This window comes from Petaurus breviceps, unplaced genomic scaffold, assembly GCF_028583685.1.
Source record: "Petaurus breviceps papuanus isolate PSGF00001 unplaced genomic scaffold, PetGlider_PUasm1.0 90865, whole genome shotgun sequence".
In the NCBI taxonomy this organism is placed as follows: domain Eukaryota; kingdom Metazoa; phylum Chordata; class Mammalia; order Diprotodontia; family Petauridae; genus Petaurus; species Petaurus breviceps.
In genome coordinates, this window is record NW_027187367.1 from 13,980,437 (window position 1) to 13,997,294 (window position 16,858).

Below are 16,858 nucleotides of genomic sequence, written 5' to 3' on the forward strand. Positions count from 1 at the left end.
ATATATTCCTAGGAGTTTTCATTGGGATCATTTTCAGGAGGTGATCAGTGGATTCTTTCAATTCCTATTCCACCCTCTGGATCTAAAATATCAGGGCAGTTTTCTCTGATAATTTCTTGAAATAAGAAGTTTAGGCTCTTTCTTGGCTTTCAGGTGGTCCAATAAATTTTTTTTTTGCCTTTGTGGAGGGCAATTGGGGTTAAGTGATTTGCCCAAGGTCACACAGCTAGTTTTTGTGTTAAAGTGTCTGAGGCCAGATTTGAACTCACATCCTCCTGACTCCAGGGCCAGTGCTCTATTCACTGCATCATCTAGCCGCCCCCTGGTGCAATAATTCTTAAATTATCTTTCCTCAATCTATTTCCAGGTCAGTTGTTTTTCCAATAAGATATCTCACATTTTCTTCCAATTTTTTTTTTCATTTTTTGACTTTGTTTCTGTCATTTCCTGGAGTCTCATGGAGTCATTAGCTTCTACTTGCCCAATTCTAATTTTTAAGGAATTATCTTCTTCAATGAATTTTTGTGTCTCTCTTTTTTTGCCATTAGGGCAGTTCTGTTTTTTTAAGGTGTTATTTTCTTCAGTACTTTTTGTACCTCTTTTACCAAGCTGTTAACTCTCTTTTCGTAATTTTCCTGCATCACTCTCATTTCTTTCCCTGATTTTTCCTCAATTATTCTTATCTCTTTGAAAATTCTTCCAGAAATTCTTGCTAGTCTTTGCTCTAATTAGCATTTTTCTTTGAGGCTCTACCTGTACTTGTTTTCACATTATCTTCTTCTTCCCTGTCATTGTAGTAGACTTTTATGGTCAAGTTCTTTTGTTTTGTTTTACTGTTTGCTCATTTTCTAGCCTATTTCTTGACACTGAACTTTCTGTTAAAGTTGTATTATGCTCATCTGCGGTTGGAGGGGGAGGGGGCAGGTCAATGTGCCAGATTTCAGACTTTTTTGTGCTGCTGCTTTCAGAGCTAGTTCTGGGAGGTCTGCAAGTTTTCATTGCTTCCCAAGTGGTGTTATCCTGGAAAAGGTGTGGTCAACACTCTCCTGGTCTAAGCTCTGGTCTTTACCCAGGAAGGGATCCTATTCCCCTGCAGCAATGAGTACTAGTGCCCCTCTTGGCCCTGGAACTGTGTCCATATCCTCTGATTTATTGCAGCTGCAAGTGCTAGCACTCCTCTTTATCCTGGAACTATGACAAAGAACTGCTTCTGGACAATAGAGCTGCTAATTAGCACCAGGTGCACCCAGTGCTAGCAAAGAGTCCCCTGCAATCTCTTTCTGACCAGTTGTTCAACCTCCTTATTGTCACTGAGCTATGAGTTCCTGAAGATGCTGCTGCTATCACAGTGCTTCCAAGGCCCACTACAGGTGTTCCTGCCATGCACCCACCCTGGTGTTTAACAGACTTTTCCTGGGGAGCTCCTAAATTGTCTTAGGCTGGAAGAATGTCTCATTCTGGCCTTTTTTTTTTTTTGGCTCTGTCACTCCAAAATTCGATTTGAGGCATTATTTTATTTTATTGTCCTTTATTAATTTGTTTGTTTACTTTTAGTTTTACAAGATTCAGTTCCACAATTCCTTGACTTTCACATTTTCTCCCCCCCTCCCCCCATGGTGGCATACAATCAAGTATAGGATCTGCAAATACTTTCACATTAAACATTAATCAGGTTATAAAGAAGGATTGTATCGATGAAATGAGCAATGGGAAAGAGGAAACAAGACCAAACAAGAAAAAGAAAGAGAATAGGTAGTTTGCTTCAATCTGCATTCAAACTCTGTTCTTTCTCTGAATGTAGACTTCTCTCTCCATCATGAGTCTTTTGGAGTTGACTTATAACCTGCATTGCTGAGAAGAGTCCAGTCTATCAAAGTTGGTTGTCACATATATGTTGTGTCTGTATTTGTGTACAAATTTCTTCTGGTTCTGCTCTTCTTACTCAGCATCAGTTCATATAAGCCTCTCCAGGTAAATATGAAGTCCATCTGCTCCTTGTTTCTTATAGCACAATAGTATTCCATTACATTCATATGCCACAACTTTTATTTTTGCATTTTGGAGGGCAATTGGGGTTAAGCGACTTGCCCAAGGCCACACGGCTAGTTTGTGTGTGTGTGTGTGTGTGTGTGTGTGTGTGTGTGTGTTAAGTGTCTGAGGCCAAATTTGAACTCAGGTCCTCCTGACTCCACGGCCGGTGCTCTATTCACTGTGGCACCTAGCCACCCCTACCACAACTTGTTTAGCCATTCTCCAATTGATGGGCATCCCCTTAATTTCCAATTCTTTACCACCACAAAAAGAGCTGCTATAAATATTTTTGTACATATAGGTCTTCCTCCCACTTCTATGATCTTTTTGAGATACAACCCTAGAAGTGGTATTGCTGAGTCAAAGGGTATGAAATTACTTATAGCCCTTTGGGCATAGTTTTGAGGTATTATTTTAAAGTTGTGTGGAGTAAAATATTGGATGGATTCATCTGTGTCCTGTCCCTTACCTCACCATATTGGCTCTGCCTCCCCCCTGCCCAAGTCTTGTTAATATGTACAAAACCTCCTTAACTAAACTATAAGCTTCTTGGTGGCAGGAATATTGTCTTTTCTTTTGTTTTTGTCTCTGAACAGGACTCAATGCACAACAGAAGATGAAGTCATGATTTTGATGGACAAATCTGAACTTTTCACTGAAAGGGCATAGCTGTCTTGTAGCAGGGGCCAGCTTGTGACTTCTGAACATTGGTTGCTGCTGTTCACTGACATCCTAGTTTTAAAAAGTCACAGGCATTAAAGTGCCATGCAAGAAATCTTAAGGAAGGCCAACTCTGTGACAGATAAATGACAGTAAGTAGTGGTAACGAAAGTACCAGACCTCCCATCATCATGATTTACAAGACTTTTTCTGGTATCACAAAATCAACCTTGTGGGTAGCTGCTGGCTTTGCTCAAACTTTTAGGGGTGAGTGGTTACTAGCAGGCAGATAGAAAAGGATGAATAGATAATGCAAAGCATACACTGAAAAGGAGGGAACGAAGCCTAACAGGAAAACATCCTGGATTTATTATATAAAAAACATGGCATTTTATGAGGTTCTAAATATTACAGGAAAGTTAAAAAAAAAGATTGAAAGATACAGGGAAGATGGTTATGTAATAGCTTGTATCTATTTCTGTACTAAGAACACTTTAAAATTAAAATTTAAAAATCAGAACAATAATCCTTCCTGGTCTTATTCACTCAGGACAAATAAGAGAGACTGCCCTACTGCAGTATTATCTTCCTTCCATGTTAGTCTTCTACAGGGTGAGTTCACTTTATACTTAAGATATAATCTCTTGTATGAAATTTAAAACAATAACTTGAGACCTGGCAGTTTTACCATTCAAGCTACTTGGCTAAGTTTCAAGATCCTAATCCCTAGAGGAAAAGCATAATCAGAAGACAGTTAAAGAGGGCTTAAGAATATATACACATATTCATTTTATTATTAGTAACCACTTTAACTTTATTTTTTTTGTTTTTATTTGCTTTTTGGAGGGGGTAAAGTAGGGCAATTGGGATTAAGTGACTTGCCCAAGGTCACACGGCTAGTTTTGTGCTAAGTGTCTGAGGCCGACTTGAACTCAGGTCCTCCTAACTCCAGGGCTGGTGCTCTGTTCGCTGAGCTACCTAGCCACCTCTAACTTTAATTTTTAAGGAAAGATTAGACATTAAATATTTTGGACACACTTAAACTTTAGAAACAACTTAATGATCTGTCTTGCAAAAAACAAACAAACAAAAACCAAACCCAAACAATTCTTTGAAAATGCACCATAGTGACCGAAAAAAACATTTTGTACTACCATAAAAAAAACAAGTAAAAATCTCCTATTATCAAGGATAAGTGGAAAATTACTACTTATTATATAGTGTTACACAGTTTACAAAAACTCCAAGTGCTCATTAGAAACTCAACATCACTCTTATTTTATCATCAGAGAGGGCAGTCAGAGTATCACTACAGGAGTATAACAAAACACATTCAATTCTATAAGGCTCCTATGAGCGAGGTTATTGTTCCAAACACAAAAGGAAAAAAAAAAAGAACTGGATTTGCTGAATGCTGACTGAAATACCACTATGTCCATGAAGTACTTCTAAGCTCAATGGGACGCTCAAACATCCCTGGGCTTATCTGGAAGAAGAATAAATAGAATTTAGTCATCCATCAATACCAACTCCACTCATAAGGAACATCTGGTTTTTGAGTGTTTTCATCAATTTTTTTTTTCAACTAATTTACTCAAAATGGCTCTAGTCCAGATTTGCTGAGATACAATTTGTGCTCCAATTGGAAAACACAATGGTTAGTTCTGGGAAAGATGAGGTTTTGGGAAGTACCACTTGTGTGGCAGACAGATGTTTTAATAGGATTATAAGGAAGACCTTCCTGCTTCAGGAAGACCAGGGTCATATCTAAACACACTTACTCCTCTATGAAATGGTTATACCTATCATCCTTATAAGAACAATGAAGTGATAGAGAAGAATATTACTAGGGATGGGGAGGTATAGGGGAATTTATTGATAGAAGAACTACTCTGGTTTGGGGGCAGAGGAAATGGTCGGGGATTAAGGGAAGAATTTTAATATGGTGACAAAGTTCTGTTTCAAGTCAAAGGACTAGTCACCAGACTATAATTTTCTATTAGATCTTTCTTGTTTATACAAGAGGAGGATGGGTCACTCAGTTCTGGGCTATCCCCAGTCACGGTGAGCCAAACTCCTAATATGCTATTGAATATTACAAAGTTGGGAATTTAGGCAGTTGTGGTTATCTCCTAATCTGTTGTATTCCTATAAAAACTTGAATTTTTTTCATTTATTACATCTCAACTCCTTGAATCTAGACTAGGTAGACTGGAATAACTTTAAACACCTTGCTAGTGGACTCCCAACTGTTAGATATTATACTCTAACCAAGTGATAATATTAATAAGGGAAAAGAGAAGATGAGACAAATGAAGAAAACCACACCTTAGAACAGCACTCAGTTTTCTATCCCAGGATCAGATGGGTTTAGAGCAATCTGTGCCCTGCCATCTCTTATCTCCTTGCAAATCTGGAGAGTTAATTAGCATTAATGTAAGAACATCATATTCATGCAAATGTGAAAGTAACAAATGCAAAAATCTAACAAGAAGTGCAAAAATGAATTTATGTGATTATATATGCACAGTACATAGAATTCCTTCCTGAGAACCTTACTGGTTAACATTCTTTGAGCCCCCATGATTTTCTAGCCAGTTCTGAAAACATGTGCAAGGCATGGTACCCTGCTCTCTTGGAGCAATATATTTATACCTATGTGGCTTCTAGGGCCACACATTTTAATCTATAAAAGCACCTTAAATTAGGAAGAAGCTATGATACAAGGTACTTAATGTTGCATTTGTACAAGTTTAGAATTTGGCAGTGTTGATTGTGATTTTATTAAGGAAAAAATGTCCAAGATACATAGAAGATACTTAAAAGAAACATATCTTGAGTTTCCTCTGCCTTAAATATCTCAGAGAAAAGAATATGTATCTTTTAACTCCAACACTTAAGTGTTTACAATCTTCTGGAGGATTCAATAAGTCATCTAAGAATATGGAGAAGACCAATATATACAAGTAATGTCCATTCAACCAAAACGCAGATTAGAAGCATCACATTTTCCTCTGTCTAGGCCACAGATTGCAAGATAGGAAATAAGGGATATTTAAAAATCTAACAATCTAGAAATGTTGGAAGAGGAAATAATCTTAGAGACCAATTAATATCCCTAACCTATCTTTTACTCATATGGAGAATGAGGCCCAAATCTCTCTCTCTCTTTTTTTATTTTTATTTTTTTTGCTTTATGGAGGGGGAAAGGTAGGGCAATTGGGGTTAAGTGATTTGCCCAAGGTCACATAGCTAGTAAGTATTGAGTGTCTGAGGCCGAAATTGAACTCAGGTCCTCCTGACTTCAGGCCACCTAGCCACCCCCCAAATCTCCTTACTAGAGAAAAAAAGTCATCATCTCCTGGGAGGGCCTGAAGTTAGGCAAACTGAAAAAAATCATCGATTTCATGTCCCTATTGTACCAAGAATTCTAAACCCCTGTAGAAAATCAGTGTTTGACAATTCTTCCTGTACATATAGGTTAACAGCGTTCTTTGTGAGGCTGCACTGCACTGTTTTACGAGTCTAAGTAAAGAGGTGAAAGGTGTGTTAGCGGGAAATGTCCAACTACTTTCTCAAAAGCAGCTGGTAAATGTACGCAATTCCAGATGGTCACCCCTTTGAAACTATACTATAAAACCTAGCAGGAAATGTTTATTACTGATACTCGGTACATAATTTATAATACCACAGTGAAATTTGATTACACTTTGTTTCAAACAGACATGAAAAGAAAATGTCAATTTCAGGAAAAATATGTTTTTAAGAATCTGGTTGGAACTCAGGAAAAATATATTTCATATATAACTCCATATTATTCATGCTGACAGGTGACAGAAAGATCATGAAAATTTAAAATCCACAGATAATTCTCATTTTGGAAAATCATTTCAACTTCCTAAGAAACTTCTTTGTTTTTACTAGAGTTGCTGGCAAGGGAAAAACTGAAGGACTTGAATTTTACTTCTTTCCCCTTTTGGGGAAAGAAAATGGCCTAGCAAATATGGCAATGATTGTTTTTTTTAATAGCAAGTATGAGGAAGGAAGAGGGAGGAAAAAGAAGAATAGAAATTCCACAAATTGGCTAATAAGGCTGGGTGATCTAGAGTCTACTATTTATTGTCACTTTTAATGTTACTATTTTGACTATGAATTACCACACAGCTAATAGGCTAGACAATGTAACATCCTGTAGGTGCTGCAGAAGCAGTAATAGTAATCTTTAACAATGTACAAGGTGATTCACATGCAAGGACACACAATAAGTAGTTTAATTGTCAATGATTATTATACCTTGCCCCTCCATTGTAGGGCAATACTCTTTCTGACATATATTTCATATACGACCTTTTATTTGACTTTTATTTTCAGTTCCAAATTCTCTCTCCTACTTACTGAGAAGGCAAGAAATATAACACTCATTATACATTTGGAATAATGCAAAATATATTTTGACATTAGCCATGTTGCATTAAAAAAAAACAAGCAAGAAAAATAAAGAGGAAGAAAATGTGCTTCAATAGGCACTGAGAGTACATAAGTTGTCTCTCTGAAGTTAGTCTTACATGATATTTTGATCTCAAGTTTGGTGGCAACTTTTGTGAAGAAAGTCTAGTGATTCTTTGACTCCAAAACTTCTGTCTATCAGGTTGCTGGGCTTAAAGACTCATTAATCCAGAAAACCTGCCTAGACAAACCACACTCTATATTGTTTTAATCATACTGATATATGCAAATTTGATTAATACATTAGAAAAAGTCTGATAATCTATGTAATGTTGGGTCTCTTCTTCATGAACATCCCCCCCCCATCCCCATCTTCTGCCAAAGGAGTAAAACTTAATGTTTTTAATAAGCTCAAATCTTTAAGCCCACCAAAAAAAAAATCCATTTTGAACATTCAGATATGACTAGAGAAAAGAGGAACTTTAGGGAGGCCATATTTTAAGTAAACTATATATCGAGTCCCTCCAAACCCGAGCCAAGTTAACAATGGCCAAGTGGTATAGTGTGATAAGGAACAAGCAAATGCTTATAAACAGGGCTTGGCAACAGATCTGGCTCTCAGAAGGCAGACTCAGTAGTTTTGGTCAAGTGTTATTTTATCATTAACTTGGAAATGTCACTATTACCAGACCTGTGCTTTATATTTTCCTTCTGAATTTTAGGGTTTGTTGTCAGCAGATTCTTCTAACAAGTACATGGTTCTTTATTTTTCAAGTCCTAAAACTCTGGCAAACATCACAAATGTTTGCCCATTTCTCCCCTTTTAATAAAAGAACAGAACACGACTGTTTTTTTCATTACTGTCATATCGTGTAGAGAAAAACGGAATTAAAACTGGAAAGAGAAAAACAGAACCTCCATCCAGCATTTTAAAAGTGACAATTACACAACCAGAGTCTATTAATTGGCTCCCACTTCCAGATGACAGGGAGCAAGCAAAGACTCTCTTCAAACCTCATAAATAACTATCCCCCATGCTCTACCTCCCAGTTCTGTCTTTTGCATGAAGAGGTAGTCTAGGGAGAACTTGCACTGCCTTTTACTGCAGTTTCTAAGGAGAAAATGATTCTTCAGTACAGTATCTGGCATTACAAGACCATTATCTTACTCTGAAGATTAAAATATCACTGAAAAGGAACCCTGGGCACCTAGGTAAAGTGTCAATGTTAAAGAGCCCCGTTCCATTAAAATCTCTCTTTAAATATCACCAGGTAAATAAGTGACTACTTTTTTCCATTTCCATTTTCATTTCCACCTTGCCAGCCCCCCCAACACATTCCGCAATGACCTCATGTTACAAACTGAAGACCTTAGTCGTTCTGAGGATCAAATAGTCTTAAGAAATGGAGTCGGGAAGAAAAGGCTTTCTTAACCTTATAGCTGAGAATGGCAAAGAAGGGGATGTAGAAAATTGTAGGCAAAGTAAATTGCTTAGGTTTAAATGTTCCCTTTTCCAATATTGCTGCACTTTGAAGGAATTTACTGAGGCTGTAACTCTCCACCTTTAATTTATCCCACTGTCCTCAGTCCCTGCAGCACTTAAAACAAGAAAATTGACTCCTTGTTCTGAAATTTCAAAGAAAGATAGTGCTCAAGTTTCAGAGTCCTGGATACCAGAGAGGCATGTCAGGCCCACCCAGGACAAACTGAATGACATTTTAGAAGAAAGATCTTAGCGGTGTGGGATGGTTTTAGAATGCAGTCATCCTCAAGACACCCTTCTCTTTGAAGTCTTTTCCAAATGGCATGTAAACTAGCTATACCTTCACCTCCTAGGAATCATGATTTGTATATGAGGGAAACCTTTCTAAAATTAGGATGCTGTAGAAACAGACAATGGAATAGATGTTATCTCCAAGAAAAAGTATGATTCATTAAATCAGGCAGGTCTATAAGCCCAATAATAACTAAAAACAGAGAAGCAGGAGTTTGTGGCAAAAACAAAGGAGATAGTCCCACAACTGTAATCTAGCTCTCAGGAGTCTGACTATAATGAGTACATGGAGAACACCATTTGAGTGCCTACTCTGATGAAACAACCTGTTTTTTCACTGTAACTGGTTGGTTGGTGGGTGACGACAGTGTATGGGAGCTCAAGGACACTAAGCTGCTGGATCAATTGAACACTTCTTTAATTTTTCTAGTTGGCTGGAGATGGTATGTAAATAATGCCAATCTGTTAATCTGTACTCCTTAAATAATGGCAAGGACAAATGTCTTTTTAAAAATCAGTAACAAATCCTTTTAGAGTTGACTTTAAGAGTTACCTTTAATCAGCAACAAAATATCTTTAACAAATCAACAACAAAATCAAGAACTACAGAAGAACCTTTTAACCAGAACAGTTTAGATGATGAACTTAGTGGACTGAAATAACAGATTTGGTTTGGAGGAAAATTTGAAGGAGTCTAAAAAAAAATGTACAATACTCAGTGGTCCAGACAATAGATTCAGATTCCATAATTTAAAAAATCACAATTAACACTGAATTTTAGGTTCTTATTATCTTTAACTAAAACTTTTAATAGTGTTCAAGTCTTGGACTCATAAGATCACTAATGCATGGAAGACAGAATTTAATGTGACTAAGACAAACTAAACAAATGGTTAAAAATTAAACAGATGAAGATGACCAAGTGTTGGGGGGTACACTTTGGCAGAAAAAAGCAGTGTAACTACTTGTCATAAGGAAAAGTTGTCTGGAATTTAGCACTTTTTAAACTGTGGGTCTCAACCCTATAAGATGTTGTGACCCACAGTTTAAGAAGAGCTGAAGGGTTGAGAGTAGAACAAGTTTAAGAAGCCCTGGACACATGCCAACAACAAAAAAGAAAAGGAATAAAACAGACTGAATATTGAAGGAAAGGCGATGTCCCAGGGGACCAAAAAGCTCAATATTTAGCATATGGGGCTGCTCTAGAATACTGGCATAATGTAACCTGCAATGCCCACCACACTTGTACATCAATGAGACCTTTTAGTAGGACATTGCATTCATTTTAAGGGTTCATAAGTTTAGTCGGGACTTATTTGAGGAGAATCTAGAAAACCTTTTAGTTGGACCCAGCTAGGTGCAATACTTCAGAGATGCAAAGGAACTGACAGGAAGGTCTTTTGAGAGCCTATAAAATTCCATTTAAAGCACAACTCATGTACTTTATTTTCAATGAAGGACAGCCCACAATTTTCAAAGCTAATCAGTTGATCTCTTGAGGTCTGCTCTAGGATATCTTTGTTAAAATATAAAAACTGTCTTATATTATCATCTACATATCTTCTACCACATTTTTCAGGAACTAACTAGAAAATGGGAAGCATGATGAATTCAGGTTATGCCTGTAATCACAAAATGATATGCTCCAGTTCCAGTGATTTTTAGTGTGTTAATAGCCAGTTGCTTTTCTGTTATTACTCTTGCTCTTCTCATGTATTATTTATTTATTAATCTGTAAAACACTTATTGCTTTAGTGCTAAAGAACAAAAAAGTTAAAAACATATAAATTATTCAAAGCTACCAAGTAAGGGAGGAAAAATAAAGAAGAAAAAAGATGACGACAACTTAATGCAGAACTACTGCCAGGCAATCTAATAAATGAGCTGCTTTCCAAATCAAGAAACAAAAACAAAATCCTTTAAATCAAATGCAAAAACATTATATGCTCTTAGTCACTGTACAAGCCCTTAATGAACTCAAATAATATGTGGAGTCCTATAATAGGGAAATAAAAAGAGAAGATCAGATCCCTGCCCTTGAAGAGACTACAATCTAGTATATATCTGTGAAAAGATTGAGGGCCCATGCTTCTAGGCAATAATGAGCAGATGTCCTTAAGCTATTATGTTGGGGCTATAATATTGTTTTGTAAAATAAGAAATGTAACTAGCAAAATGGGAGGTTAATTGGTGGTAGGATTTTAAGCCTTGGTCTATGGAAATGCTTTTCATTCAAACTGAACAGCTAGCCTTTACTCAGATTTATGCTGTTCTCTTGTGCCTCGGTGACCATAATATCCCACACAACTGGAACCACCCCATCTTCTCTCTATCCCCACAACCTCCACCCTGGTAATATCTCATCTCTGATCTAATGAAACTATTCTAATCCTTTCTTTCTGGCAAGGCCCAGTTTAGGTATCATTTTTTTTCTATGATGTGCCCTCAGATCCCTGGAAATAGAAGTGATCTCTCCCTCCTTAAATGTTTACTGAATGGGGACCACTCCCCACAAAAAACAAAGCCTATGTTCTTAATAAAATTAAACCTTCAGTAACAGAAAAGGGAAATTTCCTTCTGAAGGCTTAGGTGGAACTGACTCCCCAGGGCAGGGACTCAACTTTTTTTGAGGCATGGACCTCTTTGGCAATCTGCTAAAGTTTATGGATCCCTTCTTAGAATCAAGTTTTTAAATGCATAAAATACATAGGATTACAAAAGAAACCAATTACATTGAAATATAGTTATTTACATGTTAAAAAAAAAAAGCCCCAACAAGTTCACAAATCCCAGGTTAAGAACTCCTATGGCTTAGAGTCACCTTCCCAAAGCAGTTTGTTGATATTTACATAAAATTACTTCAGTGACAAAAGCTGTCTAAATCACTATGGAGGTATACATACACACACATATGTAAATACATATACACATATACTCAAGAGCTGTTGAGGGTTGCTTCTAGGTGAATTCTGCATTTAGCACTTTACAAAGTTCTATTTCATAAATGGGGAGACAAAGCCTCCCAGAAAACCATGCCAATTCAGCAAAAGTGTGGAAAATTTTTCTAAAGCGGCAGTTCTGGGCCATTCAAAATCTACTACAATCATTCTAATTACCTTTGTCTACAGTGAAAAGTTCAACTTTAATCATCAAGAGGAGCCCTGATGTCATGAGTATCAAATGTCGCTATTTAGCTTTTTAAGCTTTCTATAGGCTTGTTGGTATCAACTAGGGACCTCTTTAAGTTACAGGGTATCTCTGTGGTTTACAAGGTGACACAGGCCCTAAATAAGCACAGAGCTGATGTGAACAATTAAAGGACCCTCACTAACCTAGGAATCAATATGAAAGTACAGCAAGGTCCTGGAATTAGTTCCCTAAGTATGGGCACCATTATAACAAATTCCTCTAAATAAGAAAACAGACTTAATAAAATCAAACAAATATTTAGCCAGGGAAAGACAAACTAGTTGGGTCATCTTTTTTAATTTGTTAATTCTTGTAATGTTGAGTAATTGGAACTTCCTAACTGCATAGAAGAGACTATATTTTTCTTTTGGATGAATACCTGTAAGAATATAACTTACTTGCAGGGCAATTTGGTTTTGTCTGCCACCATGGTCCACTGCTGTTGATTGGTGGAAACTTCAATGTAATAGCTGTAGCTTCGATCATCGCAGTCCCAAAGTAATAACCTGAATAGAGAGGAGAGCATTATTAGATATCAAGACATTATTAGAACAGAGGGAAAGTAGAAAACTTGTGTGAACTGAGGCAGTGAAGAAAGTAGAAATGTGAGGACAACAGACACAACTCCAACAACGTAACTTTAAAAAAACAAAACCGAGCCAAATACTAACAGACCTCAAAAATTAGATGTAACGGGCAGTTGATGAAATCTACTTCTCTCCTCTCCACAGAGCTGGTAGTCTATATATACAGCATGTTCTATAGGCTTCTAGAAATAGTCATTTTGTCAACTGGTTTTGCTTAACTGTTTTTTGTTTTTTTAATAAAAAAAAGAAGGGATAAAGAAGGAACCTAAGGCAGAGGTGAGGATTACTGGGAAATGCCTGTGGTATAAATTGTCAATAACACATTTAAAAAAAAAATACAAAGGAAGTCAGGGGGATGTTCATGAAACCAGTGTCTTCTTGATCTGGCTGCTTTCAGGAGGCTTTAGTCATGGACAAAGCCATATTTACAGAGACCCATTCTTCCCTATCACACTACCAGGATAAGACACTTAGAAAATAAATAGCCAGGGGAAAACGAAGGGCAGTCCCCCCAAAAAGTATAGAGGGAATAGGGATGAACCAGTGTGAGAAAACGGGTCTCATTAGTAACTGTTAACCTTACAACAATCCATGGAAGCAAAATGGATACTCCGAGAACAGATGGCAAAGAGGGTCAGAGGGAACACCTTATTCTTAGGTGTCCTGCAATTCTGAATTTCTCATCTCTAGGTGGTAAGTCAGGTGAATATATGGATGAAATCAGACCTGACTGACCCTCTGTGACTCTTAGGCCTTCATCCCAAATACCCAGAAGGGAAAATTTAAGTGATCCTAGAGATAAGAAAAAGAACAAAAAACAAAAACTGAAAACGAATAATGGTCATCATAGGCTCTTGCCTTCTATTTTGTGACATTTAGGATGATTTTTTACCATGGTCTTCCCAACTCTTCTTCACCCATAAGGTTTTACCTAAACTCGAGTCTTTGGCAAGCCTTTGCAAACATGGTCCCAAAGCCAATTTCTGGTTTAAAAAAAAAAAAAGAAATCAAGTCCTGTTCATTGGGAGGCTGAGTATACAAAAACTTTGGCATTAACTATTTTTCCACAGATTAAGAATGCTATTCAGGGTGAAACCTATAATCCATTCAAACTATCATTCTGAATCTGACATTTCCATCCAAACTTGTGTTCTGTATCTGACAACTGCAAAAGAACATGTCCCAGGGATCTATTCAAAAGCAAGCTGGTTCTTGACATCACTCTTATGTTGCTTTCCCTTAATAGCCCATTATGGATCTGTAATACAAAGAGAACTGTCCAAGAGTCAGAAGACCTCGGTTCTATTTTTTTAGTCCTGGTTATTCCACTAAATGGTGACATGAACTTAGTTCTCTGGTTACATCTTCCTTTTCTGTAAATTAGAACATCATAAGAGTTTGAGGTACCTCAGCAACTGTCTAGTCTAACTCAACTATCAAAGGACTCTTTGTTCAGTCATTTAATCATGTATGACTCTTTGGGACCCTAGAGTCCATAGCACACCAGGCCCACCATCCTCCACTCTCTCTTGAAGCCTGTCCAAGTTCATGTTTGTTGTTTCCATGACATTCACTATCCATCTCAACCTCTGCTGTTCCCTTTGCCTTTTGCCTTCAATCTTTCCCAATACCACATATCCGAGTGGCTGACCACCTTGGAGTCATAGCCCCTTTAGACATCCCATTCTTCTTTTCTACAGCTGGAATTATCAGGGAATTTTCTGATACTGAACCTAAACCTGCCTCTTTATATAAAATCTCCACATGTTGCTGTAATGGGAATGGGAATATGAAGATCTTCCCTGCCCCTTAATAGACCTAGGGGGGAGTTTGAAGACCTCCCTTGCTTTGAAAATAAACTCTGCCCCCAATAGGCTGAATGTAATCACATGGAGCCTATGATGGAAGAAATTTGAAGGGTGCAGCAGAACCCACAGGAAGCTGGTGGTCAGAGCTAGCCAGATGGTGGGGGAGAGAGGAGCTCAGGCAAGGAGAGAGAGGTTTATGAGTAAATATTGATCTTGTATTGGTTTGTGGGAAGGCTGAAGAATGCTATGGCTCTCAGCGTTATATGGATTCTGAATATCTTTGGTACTATGATGGAATCAGGTTACTGGTTTTGGGATTGGGTTTTCTGGTGTCTAAATAAATGCTTCAGTTATATCCTCTATCTGGAGAGTTTGGTTGTATTTTGTGATTGAATGTCATGTGATACTTATAGTCATGGTCTTTATCGTGATCGTGGGCACTGTAAATATTGCACTGGTGCTACATGGTCATGGTTTTGTCCTCTGACGTCAAACAGAGCACATCTAATACCTCCTCTACTTGACATCCTATAAACATATGAAGACAGTGATCCACTCTTCCCTGAGTCTTTCTCTTCTCCAACTGAAACATGCCCATATTTTTCAAACAATTTTCATATGACATGGATTCAAGGCCCTTCATCACTCTCACTGCTTTCCTTTGTTCTCCAGATGATGAATATCCTTTTTAAACCAAGGCCCTCAGAACCTAATAGAAGAGGTCTGATGAGGGTATAGGATGCAGCAGGACCTCAGCTCCTTATTCTTAGAAGCCCTGTTCCTTTTAACACATTACAAGAGGATATCATTTTTTTTTTGCTGGTTTTGACAAATTGCTGATTCATACTGAGCTTGAAGCCCATCAAATCACCCAGATCTTTTTCAGAACAATTGCTATATCTAGGCTTTCCCCAAGTTGTACTTAAGAAGCTGATTATTTTTGCTTAACCAAATGCAAGACTAGCCTCTATCTTTATTGAATTTCATCTTATTTAGATTCAGTTCAAGTTTTTGCTTGTCAGGATCCTTTTGTATTCCAATTCTGTTACCCACTCTGCTAGCTTCCCCTACCAACTTGGTGTTATCTGCAAATCTGAGGAGTATATCATCTAGGCATTGATAAAGACACTAAACAGCACAGGGCCAAATAACTATCCTTGGATACTGGATACTGGAGACCTCCTACCATTAAACCATAAATAACTACTCTTTGATTCTGGCCTTCCAACAAGTTCTGATTCCATTGATTAAGTTATATCCACATCATTACCCTCATCTATTAATTTTACAATTCTATTGAAAAAGGAAAAGAGGTTAGTCTCTCAAGATTTGCTCTTGATAAAGCCAGTGCAGCTCACTGTAATCAGCTCTTCCCTTTCTAGATGTATACCAATTATCAATTTAATGATACATTCTAGAATTTTTTCTAGAAATAGACTTGTCAAGCTTGCTGGCATATAGTTTGCAAACTGTGTTCTTCCTTTTCTGAAAACTTACCCTTCTCCAATATTGTGGAGGCAGTTTAGTAGGAAGAGTGCTGGGTCTGGAGTCAGGAAGATCTGAGTTCAAATCTAGCCTCAGACACTTATTAGCTGTGTTACCCTGTGACCTCCCTGCAGAGGTGATATGCTATGATGCATAGAAAGCTGGCCTTGGAGTAATAAAGACCTGGGTTCAAGCTCAATCTTGCTCACACACACACACACACACACACACAACTTAAATTTTGTTTGCCTTAACTGGAGAAGGAAATGGCAAACCACCCTAATGTATCTCTGCCAAGAAAACCCATAGAGTCACAATATTAGACACAACTGAATGACTGAACTGAATACTGTGGTACCTCTCCTGTTTTTCTTTCTGTTGTTAATTATCACTGTCTTTTCCATTCTAAGCAAAACTTTAAATTAGATGATTTCTTCCAGATCAAAAATGGTATGAATCTATCTATCTATGAATGCTACTTATTTTTAGTTTATGAGATGAAGCCATGATGTGGCAGAGAGCAGGCTTCTTATGACATAATGGCTTTATGACCATGCATAAGTCACTTACACTTTCAATGTCCTAAGCAACTCTCTATAATCTTAACTTGTAGATGAGGTCCTGATATGCACTGGTAGAAGGAATTTCCTTATTGCAAATTCCTTATGCCAATGACATCTGTAATAGTAATGGAATGTGGAGATTCCCCTGTATTGGCTTGGTTTTCAAATTGATTGTGTTAAAACCCAGAGTTTGTTAATCCCACCTGTGGGATGGGCTTGTTGATGTGAAAAGAAAGTCCTGAACTGGGAGGAGTTGGTGACGTAGATTTGGAGAGAGAGAGAGAGAGAGAGAGAGAGAGAGAGAGAGAGAGAGAG

The 16,858-nt window shown here is 37.5% G+C and overlaps 1 protein-coding gene across 4 annotated transcripts in view; it reads right to left on the reverse strand.

Annotated features, from left to right (window-relative positions):
* BTBD9 (BTB domain containing 9) overlaps positions 1-16,858 on the reverse strand; it is a 503,538-nt gene that overhangs the window by 93,937 nt on the left and 392,743 nt on the right. For all 4 annotated transcript variants that reach the window (XM_069073607.1, XM_069073606.1, XM_069073605.1 and 1 more), the window contains one exon: positions 12,499-12,606. In XM_069073607.1, coding sequence (XP_068929708.1) covers positions 12,499-12,606 — 108 coding nt within the window. The remainder of the gene's footprint in view (positions 1-12,498; positions 12,607-16,858) is intronic.